Genomic DNA, 24,943 nt, shown 5'->3' with positions numbered 1-24,943 from the left:
CTTCCCAACTGACCCCGGGCTCCCTGCAGCATTTCCCCAGAACCCGGGGTCAGCTGGGAAGTCCCCAGCTGACCCTGGGCTCCTAGCAGCATGCAGCCCTTGTGCATATCATGGGGCCCTTGTGCATTTCAAAGCAGACACGCCGCATGCAGCCTGGAGTCAACGGGACTTCCTGCTGGCCCTGAGCTGTGCACCCTGATCTGCATTCCTCCTTTGAAATGTACAAGAGCCCCAGCAGGGGCTCTTGTACATTTCAAAGGAGGAATGCAGAAGTGCCTATCAACTAGTCAACTAACCGCACTGTAACATCCTTAATGCAGAGGTCTCCCAGGGAGTACATCAACTCATCCGGCTATCTGCCTACTTGTACAACAGGCTCCATAAAAAGCACTAGCAATGTCACTACCCATGAAAATTTCATACAGACAATAACTCTCGATACTATACCCTGAAATGTAAGTTTGATATTTCTATTCTGTTACAATTGATGTATCTGGTAAAAATGAGAAAGCCAGCAATTTTTGTGCTATGGCACTTTTGTATTTTCATGTCTGATTTGGTAAGCAAATGGCTTTTAAGTGGAGTGAAACTTGGGGTGTGTAAGACAAACCAGACTCCTGAAAGAGGTACGATAGACTGGAAAGGTAGAGAACCACGAGGCTAGAGAACTGGGAGTCAGGAGAGCCTAGGTTATCATTCCTGCTCTGCTACTGGACACAGGTTGCAGCCTTGGGCAAGTCACTTCACTCCCGGCATCCATTTCCCCATCTGTAAAATGGGGATAATCACCTTAGCTCACAGGCTGCTGGGAGGTCTAATTCATATACAGAGCTTTGAAGAGGAGAAATGTTAAGCAGTATTGCCACCAAACCTCAGATTTTAGGTTTTAAACAATAAACATCCCCCCATTTAAAAAACATCAAATCAAATCAGTATTTACTCAGACTCCAGTAAAACGCTGGTCATGGCGAGTAGCACTTAAGGGCTCTTCTACAAAGAGCTGTAATGTTGAATGATGGGGGGCTGATTTCTAAAGCTTTAATTTGGGGGAAGTTCTAGGTCTTGTACTATACAGCGAGGTCAGTCAAAATAGCCACTGTGGTCCCTTTCTGGGCTTGGGATCCAGAAATCCAGAGCAGTGGTGGGTAACCTGTGGTCCATGAGCCATCGGAAGCCCATCAGGGTTGTGTGTGCGGCCCATGAGACATTTTGCTTACCGCTACCCACGCTCAGGGTTGCCAGATTCCGCTGGTTTCCATTTTTTTCCCCTACCGGTATTACAAATGTGACACACACGTAGCGCAAGGCACATGCTGATTGCACACAACACTGACAGTGAGAGCCATGCGCTCCCTCTGCAGCCAATCAAAGCTCGGCTCTGGTTCTGTCAGCCCGTTGCCCATCGCTGACCTAAAGTATGCCAACATGCTGCCCATTAATTGGCCATGCAGCGTGCATTAAAGATTCCTGGTGCGTTTCAACATGGCACTGCTTGGCACACTATGGAATAGGGATGTAAATACCCATTACAAAGTTAACCAGTTAAAGGATATAATTTTAATTGTTTAACTGTGGTCGGCTGGTGCAAAGAAGCTTCGGTCCCGCATTGGGGTCTGCCCCAGGCACAGATCCGCACAACTGGGGTCCTGCCAGCCAGCCTGCTGTGGATGGGGGGGGTTCCTCCTGCCCAGCTGGGTCTGCTGCAAGCGAGGTCTGCTCCCACTGGGCCAATTGTGAGCAGCGTTCTGCCAGGCTGTCGGCCATGAGAGGGGGGCTGTTCCCAGGCCTGACCCTCCAGTTAACAGGTAAGCCTGCAGGTAAGGCTAATCTTACCAGGTAACTGGTTAACCTTTTACATCCCTGCTATGGAATATTACCAAGAGATTACTTATTACAGCATATACAAAGAGAAAGGCCCGAAAGACCTTAGTTTTTGGAACATCTACATAAAAATAAAAAGTTGTTAAAAATAGACTAAAAAACCCAAAAGCATTATAACTGCCCTCCCCAAAAAACCCAGGATACATTCAGCACTCAACTCTCAGACTCAGCCCTGCACTGTTTCAGCAGAAGTACAGTAAAACCTTTGTTATCCAGCACTTGGTTAATCAGAAAACTTTGTTATCCGGCATGGCTCCCATCCACAATACTGTCACATCTTCAGGCACACAGGCCTAGCTTGGTCGACCATGATTGGCTTAACAATTTTTTACTGAAGTAGTACTAATCATCTTTAATTCAAGATAGAAATGTGAGACCAACTGCCTCACACTACAAAACTACCAATATTAAAAACTTGAGTTTTACTATTATTGTCCATTGGTTTTTCCTAGGTTGATGGGACCCTCAGATAGCCGGAATTTTTAGATAACCGGAACACCCTAATCCCCGAGCGTGCCAGATAACACAGGTTTTACTGTAATTAAGAAATCTGTATTTATGTTACTCTAAATCTAGACATTTTGTGGCAAGCAAATAATTTGAACATTACATATACAGACCCTCTCAGTGGTATCATTTGCAGCAATAAAACATATTGCATGCTGGCACCAAGGCCACCAGTGCAAAAGATGCTTGATACAGGTTTGAGGAAATCAACAGAATTCTCATCTAACTGAGGCTTCTCATTCTCCATGAGGTGCTACATCTACCTAAATCACCCACAACACACATACTTCAATCTAGTTTATCACAAAATAGACAGATGGGTGCGTGGCCACGGTTTATGCTAATCTTGACACACTTAACCATTTAGCCACCAGCTGAGAAATTTTAAACCTGGTACAGATAATCTGTTTGCACAATCTACCTAGCTTGCCATTTCCAGCCAAGCCAGTTTTTCAGGGTGCTGGTGAAGCAATACGGCAGTTTGTGCGTGAATTAACCCAGAGACCCACGTGCCCAAATGCAGCACCTGTCAATGAACAGCCATCATCAAATGGTGCAGAAGTCTAGTATAAATATGGCCCATTTAGATATTCCAAGTAACTAGAATCCTTCCATAACCTTAAAAAATACACATAGGCAATACAATTATACAGTCAATCACCCACCCTCCTTTGCAAAGTGCTTTGAGAAGTAGGGATGAAAGGCACGCTGTAAGAGCTCGATACAAGTACTAAACCCGAAGACAATCACATGCAAAAAAAACCCACACACAAATTAAACCCTACTCCAAAATGAATAGCAAGAGAAATATTTTGATTTAACAAGGATCTAGAAGCGGACTACTGGGTCCAACTCGGCTCAAATGGCACTGGAACCAAGAAGGAAAATGGCCCTATGTTTAGGGGTATGGAAGCTGGGGTAAACTTTCCATTTTGGAACCACTGGACTTCAAGACAGTGAGGGGGAAGGAAACCGTCTTGATTTCAGCAGAAGGGCAAGTTTCTGGCTGGTGATCTGGATGGCAGCGCCCCGAGATTTAGCAGGGCAGTGTGGGACACCGCTCTCACCCCACTGTGCCTTACTTAGCAAAAGAAAAAGCACCTTGTGACAGTGCTGGATGCACCTGAAGGCTGCTTCCTGGAAGCCAGGGAGCAGCTTAACCACACTTTCAGAAACGGTGCTAAAAAGAGTTTGCACGCAGCAAAACCACTTTCAGCACCGGCCCCCCCAACTGACACCTCTCCTCACACAGACGACCGCAGTGATTGTAGCGCTCCATCACACAGGGCACCCGAGTGCCTCGCCCCCACCAATGGATGTTTTCCTCCCCAACCCTTGGATGCTAAGCCCAGGCCTCTCGCCCCTAGGCACAGACCTGCACCTGTCACATGCGGCGCTGGGAGGCCATTTCTGGAGATCATTTCAGAAAGGGGGGGGGGGGTTGTTCAGGAACCTGCCGGGTGGCAGTTACAACCCCCAGCCGTTACTTTTTCCTGTCAGCATCCTGACGAGGGCCTGGCTCAAACCTGACCGGGGGTTGGTCTCCCCCAGCAAAGCAGGCAAGGCAGAGCGGTGGCCAGGGTGCGGAAGGAGAAGACAGCGCAGGTGAGAGCTGGGAGCACGTGGGTCCAGCAGGGAGCCCCGGGAGGCGAGTAACAGAGTGAGGGGCAGCCGCCAGCGAGCGAGACAGACGGGGCAACACCACACGGAGGGCAGCGAGCCAACCGTGGGCAGCTGGAGAGGGGGCATTTGTGGCCAGAGATACTCACGGACACAGAGGCAGGCCACCAGCTTGGCGCTTTGGTCGGGCACCGGGCAGCTGGGGAAGAGGGGCTTGAGCAGGTAGGTGGCGAAGACCAGGGCCACGATGTACTGGGAGGAGGGGCGGATGATGAGCAGCTCTATCCAGAGCTTGAGGAAGGCGGGCAGGGAGCCGTACACCTCCAGCATGTAGGCGTAGTCGCCGCCGGACTTGGTGATGGTGGTGCCCAGCTCGGCGTAGCACAGGGCGCCCACGATGGAGAAGAGCCCGCAGACGGCCCACACCACCAGCGAGAGCCCCGGGGAGCCGGCCTCCTTGAGCACGCCGGTGGGGGTGACGAAGATGCCGGAGCCGATGATGGTGCCGATGATGATGGCCACGCCGTTGACCAGGGTGATGGAGCGCTTCAGCGCCACGCTGTCCGGGCTGCCCAGCTCGCCGGCCGGCGGGCTCCGCGCCCCGGCGCAGCCGTTCTCCTGCGCCCCGCCGCCGGGCCCCGCCGGCTCCAGCATCTTCTCCATCACCTGCCGCTCCTCCTCCTGCGCCGAGCCAGCCGAGCTCCGCTTCTTCAGCCCGCCGCTGCCGGACATGGCCGGGCCGCGCTAGGGGCGGCCGGGGGCCCCCGCGACCGGAGGATGCTGGAGCCGGAGTCCCGGGGGGAGCGCGCTGCTCTCCCGGCTGCTGCTGCCCTTAAGAGCCGGCGGAAGGAAGGGCCGGGGGCGGGGAGAAGGGCCGGGCTCGCACACAGGGCCGGGCGCGCACGTGTTCGCCCGGGCCGGCGCAGCGCTGCAAGCGGGAGGATGGGGGGCGGGTGGCTGCGCCCCTGCCCTGCCGCCGGGAGGGGAGGTTGAGCCGCAGCGCCGCGCCGCAGTCCCCCGCGCTCTCCCGCCGGAGCAGCGCACAAAGGAGCCGTGTAGACAGGACCAGGCGCTGGAAGGCGCGGCTGCCCTTTGCCCGGCGCGAGAGGGGCAGACTCAGTGCCCGGGAGCCTCCGTTCTTAAGGCGCTGATGGTTACTGCCCGCCCCCCAGGAAACCATCTTAGGCTGCACCCCCCTCCCACCATACACACATCTAGGCTATGTCTAGACTGGCATGATTTTCCACAAATGCCCGTTAAAAGCATTTTCGGAAAAGAGCATCTAGGCTTGCAAGAAAGCTTTCCCGCAAAAGCACTTTTTTACGGAAAAGCGGCCGTGGCGAATCTAGACGCGCTTTTGCGCAAAAAAGCCCCGATGGCCATTTTCGCGAGCGAGGGCTTTTTTGCAGGAAACAAATCACAGCTGTCTACACTGGCCCTTTTGCACAAAAGGGATTTTTACCCGAACGGGAGCAGCATAGTATTTCCGCAAGAAGCACTGATTTCTTACAGTAGGAAGTCAGTGCTTTTGTGGAAATTCAAGCCGCCAGTGTAGACAGCTGGCAAGTTTTTCGGGAAAAGCGGCTGATTTTCCGGAAAAACTGGCCGGTCTAGACTGTAGCCTAGGCTACATCGAGATTGGCATGATTTTCCGTTAAAAGCATTTGCGGAAAAGAGCATCTAGATTGGCACTTTTTGTGGAAAAGCGTCCGTGCCAATCTAGACATGGTTTTGCGCAAGAAAGCCCTGATCGCCATTTTCGCCAAAGGGGCTTTTTTGCGCAAAACAGTTTTTAGCTGTCTACACTGGCCCTTTTGCGCAAAAACATTTCTGGAAAAGGGCTTTTGCCCGAATGGGAACGTTAAAGCATTTGCGCAAGAAGCACTGATTTCGGAGAGTAGAACGTCAGTGCTTTTGTGCAAACTCAAGTGGCCCGTGGAGACAGCTTTTGCGGAAAAACTTGCCAGTCTAGACGCAGCCTTAATGTATTCATGGGGCTGCAACGGGGAAAGTAACCTGCAGTTCCTTACAGACACTGTCCTATTGCAACCCGGGTCCCTGCCAGCTTTTTAAATAGCGCCCTGATGGCTTTTGGGTGCACCCACTGCCTTACAGCCCTGTGTGGATGTGAGCACCAGGCATGTGAACAGTAACAACTTGGAGCAGGAATAGCATTGAGAACCAGAAAATAAACCCCTCCTCCCCTCTGAAACACAAGGGACGCCTGGTTCTCCCACCCAACTGATTTTAAAAGTATCCGTCTTTGTCCAGGGGTAAAGTCAGGGACTAGAACACCAATCCCCCCTTCCCTACTAGTTTAAGGCAGTACTTCTAAATGGTTTCCCAAGCATTAATCCACTGCTCTTTAAGCATATAACTAACTTTACTCACTAGGCCCACTCTGGACCCGGCCTACTATTGCATGTGAGCAACTCACAGCCTTTACCCGATTTGTCCTTACCACATCCCTGAGGCAGGGGCACTGCCCTAGACTTGAAGTTGTGGAGCTTGTAGCTAGCACTCTAACAAGAGCAGCTCTTGGAAGTTGTCACTTGGGTTTGGAACTCAGGCTGTGAAACAGAAAGAAAACCCAAAATCCAGCCTCAATATAAAAAGCAATCTACCAAGCAGGCTGTGTAGATGTATCCAGAGAAGATAAGCGACTTGCCCAAGGAGTCTGTGGCAGAGAAGTGCATTGAACTTTGGTCTGCCAGTACCCTCACCATTGGTGATCCCTTTGCTCATGAGTGTCCATTGCACATAAACAACTTCTCCAGAAGAGAGCTTAAGTCTTGTTTTTAAAATTTCCAACTTTTAACATCAAACTCTCCTAACACTTGCACAGGTGAGTAGCTCTGTTATTGGGACAACTCCCATGTCTCAGATTACTCATCCATACACGTCTGCAAGATCTCACCCTCAAATTGTAGTACGGTTTCTTTCCCCAGTTGTTTTCTACCAGCATTTCCCTCTCCTGGGAACAAGAAACAAAATATTGTACTGTATTGTCAGAATGTGCCATCTAGTGGTCTTGGAAATGTGACTGTTTTTAAAAGTTTAAATTGTTTATATAAGCATTTATCCACCTCTCTCATTATATACGTTTAGAAAAAATTAGATATTACCATTAGAGACCCGTGTGGATACAAAATTTTGTATCCGCATCTGTATCCGAAAATATGAGCTACAGATATCCACATCTGCGGATGGGGATACCCGCATGGATATAAAGCGGATATCCACAAATTTGCAGGATTTTATATACAAAATTTGTATCCATATCTGTGTCCTCTAAAATGATCAGTGGATATCCATACCCACGTCCACAGATGAGGATACCCAAAGATAAAAAGCGAATATCCGTGGATTTGCGGGGCTTTCATTACCAATGCACCATTCAGACTTCTAGAATAATTTAATTTATATACACCCATCATTTTTCAAAGGTAACTTGATTTTTGGTCACCTCTATTTTTGGATGAGCAATCTGCAATACTTTACGTGGGCCCAATTTACAGAGAAAAGATGCTCAGCACTTTCTGAAAATCAGATTCCTTCAAGCTGGGTACTCAAAAAATGAGGCACTTGACACAGCTACTTTTGAAATGGGAGTAAATGTTAAAGAAATCTGGGCCAACATTTCCGTAAATAAACAAAACTTGAAAATCAAAACCACTTTTCACTATTTGTGTTGTTTACTTTACACTTCATCTTTAACAGTGAAATTAAACTCACTATTTCTGTATGCATCACTGTAATCATAACAGAAACATTTTTACTTTCTAGTACAGTACTCATACAGATGTAGGATGCTACAAAATTGGATTGCAAACAGTAGAGAAACATTTTTTTTTTAAATGGACTGTTCTGAACAACTGAGTGGAGATATTCATATTACAGGTAACATTAAGTCTGTAAAATGTTTGTTTCTAACAAAGCCTGAATTGATCTGAACTACTTTAAATGAACTGTAGCTCTTTCAAGCGCATTTAAAATTAGCCAACTTGTGTAGGTATTGGGAAAAATCGATCCGTTTCTTTTTTGAACATAAGGTTTTGAATGCAGAGTATTTCTTGTGTAAGTTTAGACAAGCTATATGACCTTGGAACCTACCAACTGGTAGAAGGCATAGGTCGGGGTGGACAAATACGGGCCCACGGGCTGGATCTAGTCTGCCAGGGTTAGTCCCTGGAGGGCCCCTACCACTGTATTTACCTCATCTCCGCAGATACCAGCGATCACTGCTCCCATTGGCTGCCGATCACCGTTGCTGGCTAACGGGAGCTGTGCCAAGCAGTGTCCTGTTCCACGCTGTTTCCGGTTGCTCCCAATGCCCAGGAATAGCGATCTGCAACCAATGAGAGCTGCGATTTCCAGAACCTGTGGAGGTGCAGGTAAATATAGTGGTGGGGCCCACCAGGGACAAACTATGGTGAACTGTTGCCTTTTTATTGCCAACCTCTGGCATAGGTTAAAGCAGAGTGTTGTACAGATAATATTTAAGATGTTATGTAGCAATGCTGCACATGTTCCTTTCAGGCAAGTGAAACAGATTTTTATCTTCCTGTCTGATCATACCCATGTTGTCCGCCTCACAACGCACGCCTATTTGCATACTGACCCTGATGCTAAAACTGAGAGATTAAAAAAAAAAATCAGAAAGAGCACAAGGAAGAAACAATCAGCAAGGAATTATCCTGTTTATGAATAAGGACAATGAGCTCTTCAGGCCTATATCTAAGACATCAAGAGACACTGTGTTTCCTTCCCTGACGAGATAAGCTAACCGTATGGTTGTCTTATAAAAACATGCATCTGACGAAGTGGGTCTTTGCCCACGAAAGCTTATGCTCCAACACTTCAGGTGCCACATGACTCCTCGCCGCTTTTGCAGATTCAGACTAACACGGCTACCCCTCTGATACAGGACATGAGCGTATCTTGTTAATTAGGTCTAGGCTCTATAATGTGTGTTAGATTTTGAATGTAATCTTTTTGTTTCCAATACTGTCACCGGCTATTACTTTGATTTCTCCATTTTGTTAAAATAAACCTATTCTTGATTTCAGTGTAAACACGTCGTGTGCTAAGCAGAGCAGTTATCTCAGGTGGCACGGGGAAGCAGGGGTGTACTGTTTCTTTGGAAGCAGATCTTTAGAAGGGGCAATGGAACAAGGGCTGGAACACTTCAGAGACATGTGTGCAGGCTCTCCAGGTTTGGGATGCACCAGTTGCTAACCTGCAGAGGGACAGGAAGGTCTCCGAGGCATAGAGAAGATCATTTGTGTTGCCTGTGGTGAGTGGATTTGAGGAGGTGACCCCTGGCAAGCCCAGCTGAGACTTCTTCACACTAAGGGCAGATGGTGCTAGGGTGCCTCCCAACACTGGATATCCCCTGGAAGCATTACAGATGATAATGGGTTTATTGTGAATACCCATCATTAACTGGATTAGGCATTTTTCAACCCCTTAATCATGTATAAGTGGTGGTTTACAAATCCAAGCTTAAAATGAAAACAAGATCCATGTTTAAAATTAAAACACATCAAGAGCTGGTATGCCAGCTTTTTTCTCTGGGCACAGTATTTACAGAATGGCAAAACTCAAGAGTTTGTGTCTGAACCGAACTGCTGCAGTAGTTACACTAGACATAACACACGTCACCAGAAACTAGCTGATAGAATGCAGAATGACTGTAGTCAGTAAGTCAGATGGCACACTGTCTTTGGTAGAGGTGTACAAATTTAGTTACACTGCGACGTAAACAAGACCACTTGCCACTGGGTTTATTTTACCATTGGTTTAAACTGTATATTCTTATCTTGTGGAGTTAATCCACTTGCATGAAGGAGCAGAACTTTCCTTTAAGTTTCATGTCTAATTCACTTGCATCAATGCCAATGGTTGTCCTTTAGCCCATTATTCAAAGCTTTCTTATGCTTCCGGGGGGGAGGGGCAGAGGCTCCTTCATCCAAAATGTGCTCCGTTTATTCCAGTTCTAGACAATCATGATCCTCTTTGGTGCACAAGGGACCGTGCTAGGAGCAGCATAGGTACCACAGCACTTCTCCACTTTGTCAACTAGGCATACTCCTTCATCAAACCCTGGTGGAATGCTGTAGAGTGATGCTAAAGGCCATTTCAAAGGGCTTATAGTACATTACACAAAGAATTTAGTCTACTTACCAAAACTGGCCACTGATATACTTAATTGGAACACTTACATTTGCTATAGCTTGAAAAAAACCCACATTTGCTTAATTAAAATGCAGTGTCAAATTTATGCTTCATCAGCATGTCCTCCATTGATACTGGCCTATTGTGAATCAGTCTGCTTTAAAGAACACTGCAGAATTGGAAACCTAAAAGCAGATACTCTGTACATCCTCTTGAAATCAATTAATGGCTTCCTCTTGTACCAATGTTAAAATGTCCCTTTTTGGATTTTAGGTTTAATTTTGCCACTGCAAGTGCAGGGTACCAGCTTCCCTTTCTTTAAGTTAGGGGTCACCCAAGACATAATAAAACTTTTCCAACAGTCACTGTGGCTCACTTTAAAATGGTGCCTTTTGCCTCGGATTCAGAGCTACCCAAGTGCCTTATTCTCACTGCACAAAATATTGCTCATTGATTCAGACAGGCCATCAGCTTCTCCCACTAGATCTTTCCCAGGAGAGAACCAGGAGCGCACAGCTCGGACATCAATTCCTTCCACTGGGCCCCAGTTCAGCAGGTACATGTCAAACTTTAAGCATGCAAGTAATTTCACTGATTGCATTGCAACTACTCATACGCTTCAAGTTAAGTGCATGCTTGAATACTTTCCTGGATAGAGCCTTAATTCACTGTAGCTCAGTTTTTTCACCTGTATAATGGGGAGAACACATACTGCATAGGAGTGGTATTGGGAGTTAGTTCATACTATGCTTTGAAGTTACAAACCATGAGGTAAGTACTAAGTATTTGTATTACTTCTGACTGCTAACTTATTAGCTCTATTCAGGTCTCCAAGTTATTCTGCAGAATCTTTGATGAGGATTTGATTATCCAATCAATTCTCCATATGTTAATACTCAGACAGAGTGAGTTTGTCACATCAAAAGGGCCCCCGTAAGAAAGGCAAATAATAACCTGTATCACAAGTAAATTGGCTTTTGGTTATGAACACACAGGTTTCCTTCTATCAAGAAGACTGCCTTGATCATAAAAGTAAGGTAGCCTACTATAATCAAATAAGCCAGTTCTCCAGAAAACATCTTGGTTATACTAGTCTATTGTGTCTAATCCATTTAGGTGGGAACATTTAACCAGCCTCTTAATTTCCTGCTCTCACATCAACAGACGTATGTTTAACAAAATTAATTCAAATGGGAATCCACGATATCCATAATGACAACTGAATTTTAAAGGTGTTAAAGTATGTCACAGTAGGACTGAAATTTGTTACATCTATCCTATTAATACAATTAGCTATTCATATTAAACAATCAGTTTTTCTTTTAACCCAATGATAGGTTAAAATTTAATTTGATATCTTTATACCATATGAAAATGACCCAAAACTGCATCTGGACAAACGCACCATAAAACCAATATAATATACCCAAGATACATTGATGATACTGTCATCCTTGGGACAGATGACCTAAATTTCCTCAGATTTCCTTCACAACTTCCACACCCACCAGCCAATTCTTTCTAGAACACCCCCACACCTGCATCGATATCCAGATACCCTGATCAGCTTCAATACTGAAAAAGAAACTCACATATTGCCATACGTACTTTCACCAATCTAGTGGCCGCCACCAACACACCAAAAACCAGACACTCGGGCACTCAGATACCACAGACTACGCACCGAGACGGAAATCCAGGATATACGTGTTAAAACCACCACCAAACAAGGATGCGCCACCAGAGAAGTAGATCCCATCATGGAATGAGCCACCTGAATATCCGGGGAGAAGTTGCTCCAATACAGAAATAACATCCCCTCCGACCGCACACCCCTAGGTGTCACCTACCAACCCACATAGGAGCTCACCTGGGCTATATCAAAACAATTACAAAACGTACTCAATGGGGTCCCCAATCTGAAAAATCTTTCCTGAACACCCTCTTCTGGACTTTACCCAACCCCCTAACCTTGCCATGTATGTCGTCAAAAACAAGTTTCCCACAGACCAGGGCACAACACCTCAAAGCACCACCAGGCCCTGCCAGAACAGCAGGTGTGAAACCTTAAGATATATCTCCACGGCCAGGGGGACAGCAACCCACACTACACATTTTTCAAGACCCATAGTTCTTACACATGTCAATCACATGTAGGGCACCTCATCCTACAGCAATTCTGTGGGTGAAATGAACCAGACAAGCACTACGCTCTTGAAGGAACTCACATAGGAAAGCGATCAAAGACAAGAATACTACATACCTGTGGGCGAACACTTTTTCTAAGGCAAACACTCTATACCTGACTTCTCCGTCCTCCTCCTCAAAGGAATCTTGCACAACACCATCAAAAAACAAGCCTGGGAGTTTAAATTCATAACTTTGCTAGACCCTAAAAATCACAGACTGAATAGGGATATTGGATTTATGGCAGATAAACTTACCTCCCTCCCTGATTTTTTTTCTCTATGGTTGGAGAAATGGTCCCCTGACATATGCATTAACTACCTGTGCTAAACAGTGTTTCACCTTGTATTTAGCTGTGATACTGTGAGTACATTTGCCAGACCACCTCTGTTTGAGCTTGAAAGCTTCGTTCTCTCATTAAGGTGCTTCTACACTGCACCCAGAGCTCAAAATAAACTATGCAATTTGAGCTACGCAAATTGCATAGCTTATTTTGAGTTAATTTCAAAATAGCTTTTTTCAAAATTTGGCACTGTCTACACAGCACCTATTTAGAAATAAATCGCTATTCCAAAATGTTTACAGAGACGTCAGAATAGCGAGCCCGTTATATTTCAAAATAATGGGCATGCTCAAAAGACATTGAGTAGCTATTTTGGGATACCTCCAGTATCCTAAAACAGCGCAGCAGTGTAGACGTAGCGTAACAGAATTTGTAGAGGGATAGCCATGTTAGTCTGTAACTTTAAAAAATGAACAGTCCCGTGGCACCCAGCTGTTTGTCGGCTCAGCGCGGCAGCCATGGAAATTTAAATGAAGCGGCGATTATTTAAATCGCCGCTTCATTTTACTATGTCGGGTAGCCTAATCTACATGCCTCTGGCGACAGAGGCATGTAGTCTAGACGTACCCTAAGAGACTAATAAATATATCATGAGCTTCAGAGGGGTAGCCGAGTTAGTCTGTAACGAGAAAAACTTAAGACTATTCATTGTTTTTAGTAGCACTTTAAAGACTAACAAAACATGTAGATGGTATCATAAGCTTTCATGGGCACAATCCACTTCTTCAGATGACTGGAGTATGACTGGATCTGGACTTTTAATACTCCAATCATCTGAAGAAGTGGGTTATGCCACTTTGTTAATCTTTAAGGTGCTACTAGACTACATGTTGTTTTTTACATATATTATGAGCTTTCATGGGTAAAACCCACTTCATCAGGTACTACCTCACCAACCTTGTCCCTCTAATATCTTGGGACTGACACATCTTCAACATCACTGCATGGAAAGAACTGCAACACACAAAATGTGAAGCTGAGGAAATTACAAGCTAAACAAATAATGTTTAAGTATATTCCGTGTTAACAAAAATGTGCAATATTATAAAAGGAACATCACTGACCATTTCATCAAGTCACGTCTAAGTCTAAGTGTTAATTGAAATAGTAAATGGATATTCAAAATGTACAGTCCTAGTTTCGCACAGCTCAAGAGAACAATGAACCATTCGATATTATCCAGGCGGTACTGCTTCCACACAGCCGGGTTCATTGTTTCATAATTCCAATTACAATACAGTTCAGTAGAGTCTTTCACAGATAACAGAATGTTTGACGTCTGCTTACACTCTACACTTGATGAACCAGTTCATTGTTATGGAATAAGCACATTGTTTTCTTGGGGAAAAAACCCCCTAAGTTTTGTAGAACTGGGAAAAAAATATACAAATACACACCCAGATTCTTTTGAATTATTTTATTGTGTATATATGCACTAGTTAAATATTTTCTAAAAATACAGCAGCTAAGAATTTCTTTATATCAGGTAACTAAAAATAAATGGATTTATCCCAGAAGAATAAAACAAACATAAAAAAATTCCATGTTACCAGATGATTCAATAAGTAAATAATAATTATGAGCATAGGATATATTCATACATATGTTAAAAATACACAGCGCAATAACCGCCAAGGAAATAAGTACAGACAAGGTTAAAAATGAAGGCTTTCAAACTGGAAGGCAAATATGAAGATAAATAAGGAAAAACACCACAATGTTAGGTACATTATCAACACCTAGGATTACCAGAAAAAAGAAAAAAAAGGTTCCTTAACATGAGTAATGAAATTCTAGTACTCTAGTAGCAAGCAGACTTTTGAGAGATCAAGATAATCTGCCATACAGGTATGTATTTCAAGGCAAGAAGGAGTCTGTCTCTTCACCCAAACCTGAGGTAAAAAACAATGCAGCTCAAGTACAAAAGATGTGTCAGTTGCACATCGAATATTGGCCTGAGAATTCTGGAATGTAGTTAATATTCTGTTGTATTTCTAACATTATGAGGCTACCAAATCACCAGGTTTTTAATCAGGGTGATATTTAACTCACAATAATATTCCTTGTGCTGAGTTTGCCCTGTTACTGCACACAAGTTTGACCATAAGAGTGAACAATTACTATCCTCCCCTATCTCAACACCAGCAACTCCTAGGTTCTCTTTATCCTGCAGTAAAATAGTGCCATAGAAGTCCCCTCTTCCTCCAGTACAAGAGCATAAGGTGCACATTTGAAAAAAAAATGAGGCAGAAACCTTTTAGTTACAGCTGTATTAAATAACTAAAATGTTTGTCATAAATTCACACCCTTTTATACTCTGCTATCTAAAGTAAGTTAAGCCTTAAGAGAACTACTGGGGCACCTGTCAGACTGAATGCAGCCTTGCAAAGTCATCATGAAATGTAACTACACACTATTAGCTACCATATCAAATCATTTGCTTCTTACCTAGATGCTGGAGGAATGAGGGAAAAGGCTGATATCCTACTTGCTACTCCTAAAAGAACAACTCTCCTTGGGTGAATACATTTTTTTCAAGGCTGATACATTCACCATACATGTAAAAAAAATAAAAGCTTCTGCTAATTGCATGAACATGTGACAATTCACCCTGTAATTTAAATATATATTCTTTCTTTGCCACAGACACACAAAACCATGTGAACATGTAAACAGAGGCAGATGCAAGTACTGAAACTGTAACAGAAAAATCCCTGTAAAAACTTGTCTATTGTGCTAAGAAAATATAACAAGAATCTTCAATACTGAAATCTGTTTCCAGATATTGCATCCTCAACAGAACACGGAATATGTAACTGAAATGTACATCATGAATACAGCTTATTATCTGCATAACTGGCATGAGTGCATGTGTTTATGATGGCCCCCAAACATATTTTACATCTACGTATATCAATGAAAGCTGCATCAACTCATGAAACAATTTTTGTAATCTGAAGAGAGCAAGAATTTGCAATTAACTCATTAAAGACCTAAAATGTCCTTATGTCCTTGATAAGAAATTATTTAAAACCTGAAAAATCCATTCCATTGTGGCTTAAAAAAAGAATGTAAACCAGTAGCTAGCTAGAAAAGTAATTTACACAGATGCTTGTAGGGGTCCTACTTCTTTTAAAGAAACATTCACTCAGTTATTCTACCAGAAGTAGCCTTTTTACAATCACTTTTCTCTACTATATCCGTGTAAATATTTAAGGTACATTTAAGCTATATTTATTTGTAGAATCCTAGCTTTTAAATGTAAAAGCAGCATGATTAAGATTACCGAATACCATAGTTAGCCATTTCTAACAGTTTAAATATCACTCCCTTAATGGGAAAGTGGCAGTGATAGGGAAGGTATAAAAGATACCTTTTCAATGACTGAGTCAAAGTTACTGCCACCTTCAAGTGTGGTTCCATGCTGAAAAGTAGTTGTAAGAATGGTGTTGCTAAGCTTCATGTTCACTATCAATGAATCCACGTTAGGGATGTAAAGGACTAGTCGACTATCCGATAAGGAAATGCTTATCGGATAGCCTGTCAACTAGTCGTTTCCCCCCCACCTTGCTGCCTTTATCAGATTGCACGTGACATTTCAAAGTGGCAGCCCCGCACAGAGCCCGGGGTCAGCAGGGGAGTCCCCAGCTGATCCTGGGTTCCCCGCAGCACTGCCACTTTGAAATGCCGCATGGAGCCTGGGAACACCCTCGCTGGCCCCAGGCTGCACATGGCATTTCAAAGCGGCAGGCATTTCAGAGCTTTTGCCTTTGAAGTGTAGCAACAGCACTAATTCATTAGTCGATGCATTTTGCATCAACTATTCAATTAGTGAATTACTTGCAGTTTAACATCCCTAATCCAGGTCAAGTATGCTCAGTTTAAAGAGCAAAATGATGCATTTCCTAGCCTGTTTGCAATTTTGTTGTAGCCGTGTTGATCCTAGCATGAGACACAAATTATGCAGGTGAGTTAATATATTTTATTGGACCATTTTCTATTAGTGAAAGAGAGAAGCTTTCACTCATACTCTGAGTACCTTTCCCACGTGTAAGGTATGTCTACACTTCATACTTATTTCGAAATAAGCTATTCCAGAAAAAAAAATACTCCAAAATAGCTTATTTCAAAATAGCATGTCTACACTATGGGGAAACCTCAAAATCAGTCCGAGGCAGGCTTCCCTAATGAGGATGTGCTACCTCGATTTAGAGCCCAGGAAGTACTGGGGGGAGTAATTAGTTTGAATGGCCCTGGGGAAGAGCTATTTCAAAATAGCAGCAGTGTAGAGTCCACACTACTGCTATTCTGAAATAGCTATTTCGGAATAGGAGTTATTCCTCATGGATGAGGTTTAGAGAAGTCGGAATAAGCTGTCTGTTATTTCGAATTTATTTTGAAATAACCGAATTGTTGTGTAGATGCTCGCATTGCTATTTCAGAATAACAGCCATTATTCCAAAACAATGCTGCTGTGTAGACGCAACCTTAATAAGCAGCTCTGTGTAGCTTGGAAGTGTGTTTCTCTCACTTACAGAAGTTTGTCTAATAAAAGATTCTCTCATCTACCGTGTCTCACTTTCTGGAGTTCAGCAAACTTCACCTGAGCTCCAAGGGTCACCCTGGGATCTTTCATCTCATGCACTGACACCAGTGGTTCTACAGACCGAATTATGGCATCAGCTACTCCTTTCAGCCCCTTGTTATTTAGATGATGCCTGGCCCACCACTCTTTGCAGTTATAAGTGACTGAAAGTTAAGAAGCCATTCTGTTGCTGCTGCACAAGAAGGAATGGAATCCAACTCAATCCCAACTAGCTGTGGGGGCTCTGAGGCCTGGTCTACACTGGACCAGGAAGGTCGGCTTAAGGCACACACCTCCAGCCACATAAAATACAAAGCTGGAGTTGGCTTATCAAACCGAGCCTTGGCGGTGTCCACTCAGCGGGAGGCCAATGGGAGCAAACGTTCCCGTTGGCTTCTCTTACTCCTCATGACTGCGAGGAATACAGAATGCCCTCAGCATTCAATTTACGGGTCTATACTAGATCAACTAAATCAATCTTCAGAAGATTGATCGCCAGAGCATCAATTCGCCAGTGAGTACAGACGTGCCCTGAATGGGTAACCGATATGAAAACCTATTTGTAACGTGTAAGTGGGCAGATATGATCTGACTACACAAAGGTGAGCAGATCTAGTGAGCGCCAAGAGCCATTTACCTACACGTTCATTTCAGAACAGTACCACACTTTAAGGCAGAATAGGAAATCTCATTCTCCAGGCAAAAAGGCAATCAGCTAGAGATGGGTTAGTAAAGGAAGCAGAGACAACAATAAGGCACTTACATGAGCTAGGCAAAAGTCCATACTCAAAATAAACAAAACCCCTCCCCACACAAAATGTTTTCCACTCAAATATGCAAACTAGAAATAAGCTCAACATTTTGAACTGAAGGGCTAATGTACTGATCTCACGCACACTCAGGGACCTCTCTTATTGGAGCCTTTCACATTTGCTAGCTAAAGACAAGATTTCTTACTTGTTCTCCAAAATGACATAAACATATCTACTCCAGATCACTTCTGAGGTCCAGACTTCATCGGTAAAGAGGAGTTACTTAGCCACTGGTACATAAATGTCACCCACATGATGGCAGTGTTCCCTGTAAGCTGGGAGCTTGGGCGGCCACTCAGGAGAGATTAAAATGCCGCCCAGCTAATTAGCAGAGTGCTCACAGGTAGGTTTTTGTTTCTACTGGTGATGCATATGCACATGCCTCGGTGCACATAAATTTATTCTGCACATGGATGGAAAAGATTAGAGCAAACATTGCATGATGCACATGGTTAAGTAAATTAAAGGCTACAAAGTCAGTGAAAACTATGGCTATCAGAGGGAGCTAACAAGAGGCCATACTTTAGAATACGCACCAAAGTACTCAAAAAACTGTTTCCAATCTTTACAAAGTGTATCCATTCCCTCCCCCCCCCCCCGCCAGGAAAGGTCTTTTCAGCTCCTCCCCCCAAATAACTTTACAGTGGACATGATCTGTTATCTATGAGAGACTTCTTTTTGTGGCCCCTACCTTCTAGTGTTGCTCTGATGAGGTTATTAGCCTGAAAAGAAGTCTTAAAGCAAAAGCATCTAACAAGATACAAACTAATCATGACATGGGATGGGGTGGTGAAACCTCATTTCCTTATTTTGCTTTAAATTCTCAATGTGAATCCTGAGACATGCTATGAGATACTGCTACTTGCTTTAGAAGTTTAGTAAAAACAAGTATGTGCTTCTACAACAAAGCTGACTCAATGAAGGTTAAATGCCAAACAGTAAACCCCAAATCCCTTTAAATCACTATGAAATTCTATAGTGTATACACACACTGCATACAGAATTTTGAAAAATAAAGTGTCTGTCAGTAACTTTTAGATATTGTAAAATGTACAGTACTATGGGCTATGCTGGTGGGCATGTTCTCTAGGTCTTGTTTCAATGTTCAGTAGGTGGTGGTTTTGGAAGGATGAACGGACAGTCCGATTCATCAGTGGCTGAAGCGGTCGGAAGTTGTCCACCATCCTCTTTTCTTCCTCCCCATCTGAAGTGAAGAGCAGCATCCGAAACTCCTCAAGCTGAGAATAATAAACGATGAGTATGAGTGACTTAGCTGTCAGAGAGCTAGCAGCGTAAAAGAAACATGAGCTCATTCACATATGGAAAGTATCAGAGCTCCTTCTAAACTCAAGTACTGAGAGATTTTGGCACCACTTGCAGTAGATCTTCACTGCTTGCTGATAAAGATCGTGTTCTCAACTATATCACCATAATAATTGAACTGCCAATCATCTACATCTTATTCACCTTCAATTTCTTGTCAATCCCAAGACAGTGCCGAATCGTGAGTGTTCGTGAGTTGTGTATGTACCACCATTATATAAATCTTTCTGGATTTTAGCGTTCTTACATTACATTCTAACGGCAACGTCTGTGCTCCTATTTCAGACACATACTTGTTGATGCATGGGAAATAGTAGGTTTTGACAACAGTCCCGTGTGTTGCTGTTGGCTTTCAAAAACCAGACGCCCAGCAGATGACGTTTTTAGCAGAGTTTCAAAAGGGAACGTTGGCTATCATAAGGGATGGAATTTTTAGGGAGGGAAAGGGAATAGTCTGAACTGAAGAAGGGAACACGCTACCACCTCAAATTAAAGTTTCTCTTCTTTGTTCTATTCTACCTTTCAGTTCACTAACTCTTCTTTCATCCTCTTTTGTGTAAAACAAAGCCATATGCCCATATATACTCCAATGTTTGACAATTTGTAATTTCTTGAATTTACTGTTGGACATTAACTTCCCAGAGTTTTTATAGGGAAATGACAATCTTGCCGTGCATCTAGGGTTGTTAGCTATCGGGTAATTGAAAAATCGTGTAACTGCAGGAAATCTTAGTGGTTACACGACTATTCAATAATCGCTGGGGGTGGAGCTGAGGCCGGCAGCCAGTGCGCCCCACTCCTGGGGAGGCCCCTGCCACCCCACACTGCTACCTCTCTATCAGAGGCAGTAAAATAGGGTGGCAGGTGGAACTGGTCCACGAGGGGAGCCAGTTTAAACCAGTACCTGTCACGGCCCCATGCTGCTGCCTCTGTGATGGGTGGCAGCAGCCCCTGTCCGTTTGGGACATCCCTGGGATGTGGAGCAGCCTCTGTCCACCGGGAGCTCAGACTCTCCTGCTGACAGGGGCTGCTTTGCAGCAGACTCCCCTGCTTCTCCTCCCTGCTGCACTGCTGCCACCGAGCTGGCTCCCCCCAGCACTGCTTCTGCCTGCCTCTCCTGCCTCTGTAGGAGGCAACAAGAGGGGGGGCAGGCTGGTCTGTGGAGCCAGCACATGCCGGGAGCTGGCTTAAAAGCTGGCTCTCCACATGTATTGGCTCCAGGCTGCTCCCCTCACCCTTCACACTGCTACCTCTCTATCAGAGGCAGTAGCATAGAGGGGGTGGGGGTGGTGGAGGAGTCAGGCAGTTTCAGTGCTCATGGGGAGCCTGCTTAAAGCCAGCACCTCATGGGCACCAGCTCCCACTTCCCTCCACTTGCTGCCTCTGATAGAGGCAGCAAGGGTGGAGGGACTGCATATAGTCAACAAGATAACCAATAAGCCTAGGCTTATCAGTTAATTGTATAGTCGACGACATGTTGACATCCCTGTATGTGTCACTGGAAAAGCCTCAATAACCTGTTGAAAAAGAATGAATTTGCTTTCAGTGCTTCCTAAACTATGAGGAATAGATCATGCGTCATTTAAATGACAAATTTTCCCAAGATCTGAAACAATCTCTTTAATGCCATAATAATTTAGCCATTCTTAATGCGTGTGTTTTGGTGGAGAATACTGAAGAGTACGGGTGAAAACTGTAACTGTAGCATCTTGCTACTCCTAATCTCTGTGCCTCTTCTGTCCTGTTGGAACGTCTCCTCCTCTATTTCATGCCAACGAGCAGTATTAAGCTGGCAACATGAAGCACTAAAATTAACAGCAGCAGGGAATACTCAGTGACAAAAGCTGGCTGAATGTTAGAACGTAAAGTAGAATTACCAACCCAAAACTACCAAGTTCCTGGTTGAGGTGGCTTCTAAATAGTTCACTTATGGGCACCCCTCCTTCCTCCTCACTAGGGATGTAACAGTATAATTGATTAACTGATAAGCAAAAGTGTATAGGTTAATGCTACAGACTGCATGCATTCCCCCGCGCCAGCAAATTTTTTAGCAGGCTGGCCAGCAGCCAGCTCCGTGCTGGCTTGTGTCAGATCCGAGACCTACCTCTGCTGTGACTCTGCATTTAACGTATATTAGGAGCCAGCAGGCCGGCTCAGTTCCGGCTCACGCCGGGTCGGGGAGCTCAGACCCCACCCTGGACATGGGGTGCTTCCACCCTGCTCTGCTGTCTCTGTATCAGAGGCAACAGTGTGGGGAAACAGGCAGCCAGTCTGTGAGGGGACCAGGTTTTTAAACTGGCTCCCCTTGCAGACCAGCTCCCACTTGGCACCGCATGTTGCTGCCTCTGTATCATAGGAGGCAGCACAGAGTGGTAGGGGCTCCTCGGGAGCGGGGCCAGAGTGAAATGGCTGCCTGCTCCACCCCCAGGGACAATAGAATAGTCGAGTAACCGATAAGAATTCCGGAGGTTAATCAACTATTCAATTAACCGATATTTAACAACCCTACCCCTCACCCTCTTTTAAATACAGAAAAGCTGACAGCCACTCTAACCGACTATAAATACATCTATTCCCCAAAAGGGCATTTGAAAAAGCTGCTAAGCTTTGAGCTCTCTACACTTTCAGCAGTCAGAAGGAATTAAAAAGCAGTTGGAGATTCTCCCTTCTTAAAAAATATCCTTGGAACTTTGCACAAGGGGAAGGGAAGCAAGGATGTTCCTCCCTAGTACTTTCTGGAAGCTTATACCACAAGTGCCCGGACTCCAGAAGCGTGAACATGTATTGGCAACATCCTCTGCCACGGGAAGGCGCTGTGGTCAAGAACTTAGCAAGACTCCAAAAAAGAAATGGACATTTCTCCGGCCACCCAAGACTATCTGTTATAGTCTGGGCTCCGCGTTTCAGAGATTGTGGATTCCGTGACTTCCTGTGACCTCCGTGATTTCTGCAGTGGCCAGTGTGGCTGACCCTAGGGCCACATGCTCAGGCACACCTGGGGACCGCCACATTTGCCGCTGTTGGTGCAGCTCTACAGCCAGCTGCTCAGGTGGAACATGGCCCCACAGCCATCCACACTAGCTGCTTTGGGAGTGGCCCTGATGCAGCTGGCCATGGGGAACTCCTACAGTGGTCCCGGGTGAGGTCGGAGCAGCTAGTCCCCTGGGGCTCCTCCTCGCCCCACTACCCCCCCAGGGTTCTCCCCACAGTGGCAACTCCTTTCTCCACCCCCCTAGATTCAATAAGGGGGTGTTTATGACATACGTCATGGACAGCTGTGATTTTTTTGTTATTGCCTGTGACTTGTCTATGACATTTACTAAAAATATCATGATTAAATTGTAACTTTGGTTATAGTTAATGCTACCAAATTTGTTTTAAGGGGCTATAAAATGTCAAGCCAGCTCTTACTATTAGAGCTCAGGATGAGACTTATTTGGGGACAGAATATCCCACATCTGCTACTGTAGGGTTCTGACACCTACCTCTGAAGCATCCAATGCTGATACCTGTCTGACACAGGTAACTAAATAGACCTTGGGCCAGCAGGCAATCTCTATGTCCTCTGCCTTACTGGTAAGTAACTTCTCTTTTTGCAGAGTGTTCATTTCCTCTTTATCGTAGCAGGCAATAAATGATCTTCATTAAAAAGAAAATTGATATGATCAATACCTGAGTTTCATCAACTTCTATTGGGGCCTTCTTAATAATCCAGGTGACAGATTCTGTAAGCGGAGGAGTGGTCAATGATCCATCATAGGTCCAATAATCCGGGCATGATGGAAGCAAACAGGAGGGATCAAAGATGTCAAACTCAACAATCGTGTCCTAGAATCCAAGAAAATCTATTTATTAAATATTTTAACCTCTGAAAAAAAAATCTAGAGGATATATTTAAAAATATAAAGAGTGATCATATTAAGAACAATATAACTGTTATTATCTACTAAATACTGTCAATATTATTACTGAGCAACTGTAAAACAATTAAAATGCACAACCTTTGAAAAAGGTTAGGTTTAGGGTTAAGGCTGCTTTGCAGACTAGCGGTATCCAGTAAATAAGAGGCTTCAGATTTGGTCTATTACCCCACAAGCCAAACTGGAGCAGGAAGAGGCTCCAGTTTATGTGGTGATGTAACTGATGGTGATTGTGTGGGACTGAGAAAATTCAATTCTGGATTGCCAGAGAAAGAATACAAAGAGGGAACAGGAAGGGCGGTGGAACAGGTTGAGGCATGTGCTGTCGCTAGTTGAATTATTTAAGATTCTCTGTTGATTGTTAGACAAGATAATGGCTACTGTTGTTTTGAAACAAAATGTTTTATTTGAACTCTATCAAGATTTGGCCTCTCAAAAGCTCACATTCCCAGGCAGCATGTCAGAGAGCTTTATATCCCACAATCCCACAGGCCCCCTACCAGCGGCGAAACCTAACATTTCTTACAGGTACTGTCCTATCGCAACCTGGGTCCCTGCCAGTTCTTTAAATAACTCCCTGCTGGCTTTTGCTGCAGCTCAGCAAGTTCTTGCAGAAGCTGCACACCAGGGAGCACCCACTTCCTTTCACCTCTGCCCCTACACAAACATTGTAAGTGGAGGTATTTTTCAGTGTATATTTTCTTTTAAAATACAGTTTCATTTTTGCTTTTTAGGGGTTTTATCCACTTTTAGTGAATGGAGGAAACATTAAAGCCAAAATATTTCAAACACATGAACCTATCTAGGAATTGCCTGGTAGGCTCAGACCCTGTCAGCAGTCAGTACTGGATACTTCAGAGGAAGGGCTAAGAACCTCATAGGAAACAGGAATGGGATAATCTGCTCCTCCAGCTCCCAAGAAGTGGGGCCGCACCAAAATTAAGCACCTAAGACCACTTTCAGAAATCCTGAGTGTGCTTTTACTTCCATCAGAAGTGCAGAGTTCTCAGCCTTTTAGGAATCAGGCCACTTACTTGGATACTTAAAAACAAATGTCTATTTTTTAAAGACGTTGTCCCAAGACTATTTCAGTGGTGAACCGCAGCCACTGGGAGCTGCAGGTGACCATACTTTTGGACGCTCAATGTAAACAATCTGTCTCCCGGCCAGCTTATCCTGACTTGTCCCGTGTGACCCACAGGCTACCCACCACCGGCCTACGCGCTTTGAGCTATCCATTCACATTTAGCCATAGTCAAAGGGAAATTGTTTGCTTGCACCCAGTTTACCAAGTGATCCAGAACATTGTGAGTAAGAGACTCGTCCTCTTTATTAATTATTCCCTAGTTTTGGTAGCATCTGCAAACTTTCTGAGTGATAGTTTTAAGTTTTTCTCCAGGTCACAGATAAAACGCCATAGACTCAAGAACTAATCCCATTGGAAATACATCCAATAAATAAAATCACCCTAACATATGCTTCCTGACTGTGAAGATAGGGGCTGCAGAGACTTCTCATATAACAAATCCTTACTGTAGATTTTGATTAACAGATGTCCACAGTATAAAAATAGCAAACAGCAGAAAAT

At 44.4% G+C, this 24,943-nt stretch overlaps 3 protein-coding genes across 5 annotated transcripts in view; all 3 read right to left on the bottom strand.

Annotated features, from left to right (window-relative positions):
- SLC7A5 (solute carrier family 7 member 5) overlaps positions 1-5,003 on the bottom strand; it is a 61,291-nt gene extending 56,288 nt beyond the window's left edge. Inside the window, exon 1 of the mRNA XM_025182424.2 lies at positions 4,158-5,003. Within this exon, the coding sequence (XP_025038209.2) occupies positions 4,158-4,740 (583 nt within the window). The 5' untranslated portion in view covers positions 4,741-5,003. The remainder of the gene's footprint in view (positions 1-4,157) is intronic.
- KLHDC4 (kelch domain containing 4) overlaps positions 1-24,943 on the bottom strand; it is a 316,137-nt gene that overhangs the window by 180,091 nt on the left and 111,103 nt on the right. The window lies entirely within an intron of this gene.
- Positions 14,118-24,943, bottom strand: part of CA5A (carbonic anhydrase 5A) — a 38,756-nt gene continuing 27,930 nt past the window's right edge. For all 3 annotated transcript variants that reach the window (XM_006118723.4, XM_075939916.1, XM_075939917.1), the window contains 2 exons: positions 23,108-23,263; positions 14,118-19,350 (listed from right to left, as the gene is read on the bottom strand). In XM_006118723.4, the coding sequence (XP_006118785.2) occupies positions 19,171-19,350; positions 23,108-23,263 (336 nt within the window). In that variant the 3' untranslated portion in view covers positions 14,118-19,170. The remainder of the gene's footprint in view (positions 19,351-23,107; positions 23,264-24,943) is intronic.

This window comes from Pelodiscus sinensis, chromosome 12, assembly GCF_049634645.1.
Source record: "Pelodiscus sinensis isolate JC-2024 chromosome 12, ASM4963464v1, whole genome shotgun sequence".
NCBI lineage: Eukaryota > Metazoa > Chordata > Testudines > Trionychidae > Pelodiscus > Pelodiscus sinensis.
This window is presented reverse-complemented; position numbering and strand designations above follow the sequence as displayed.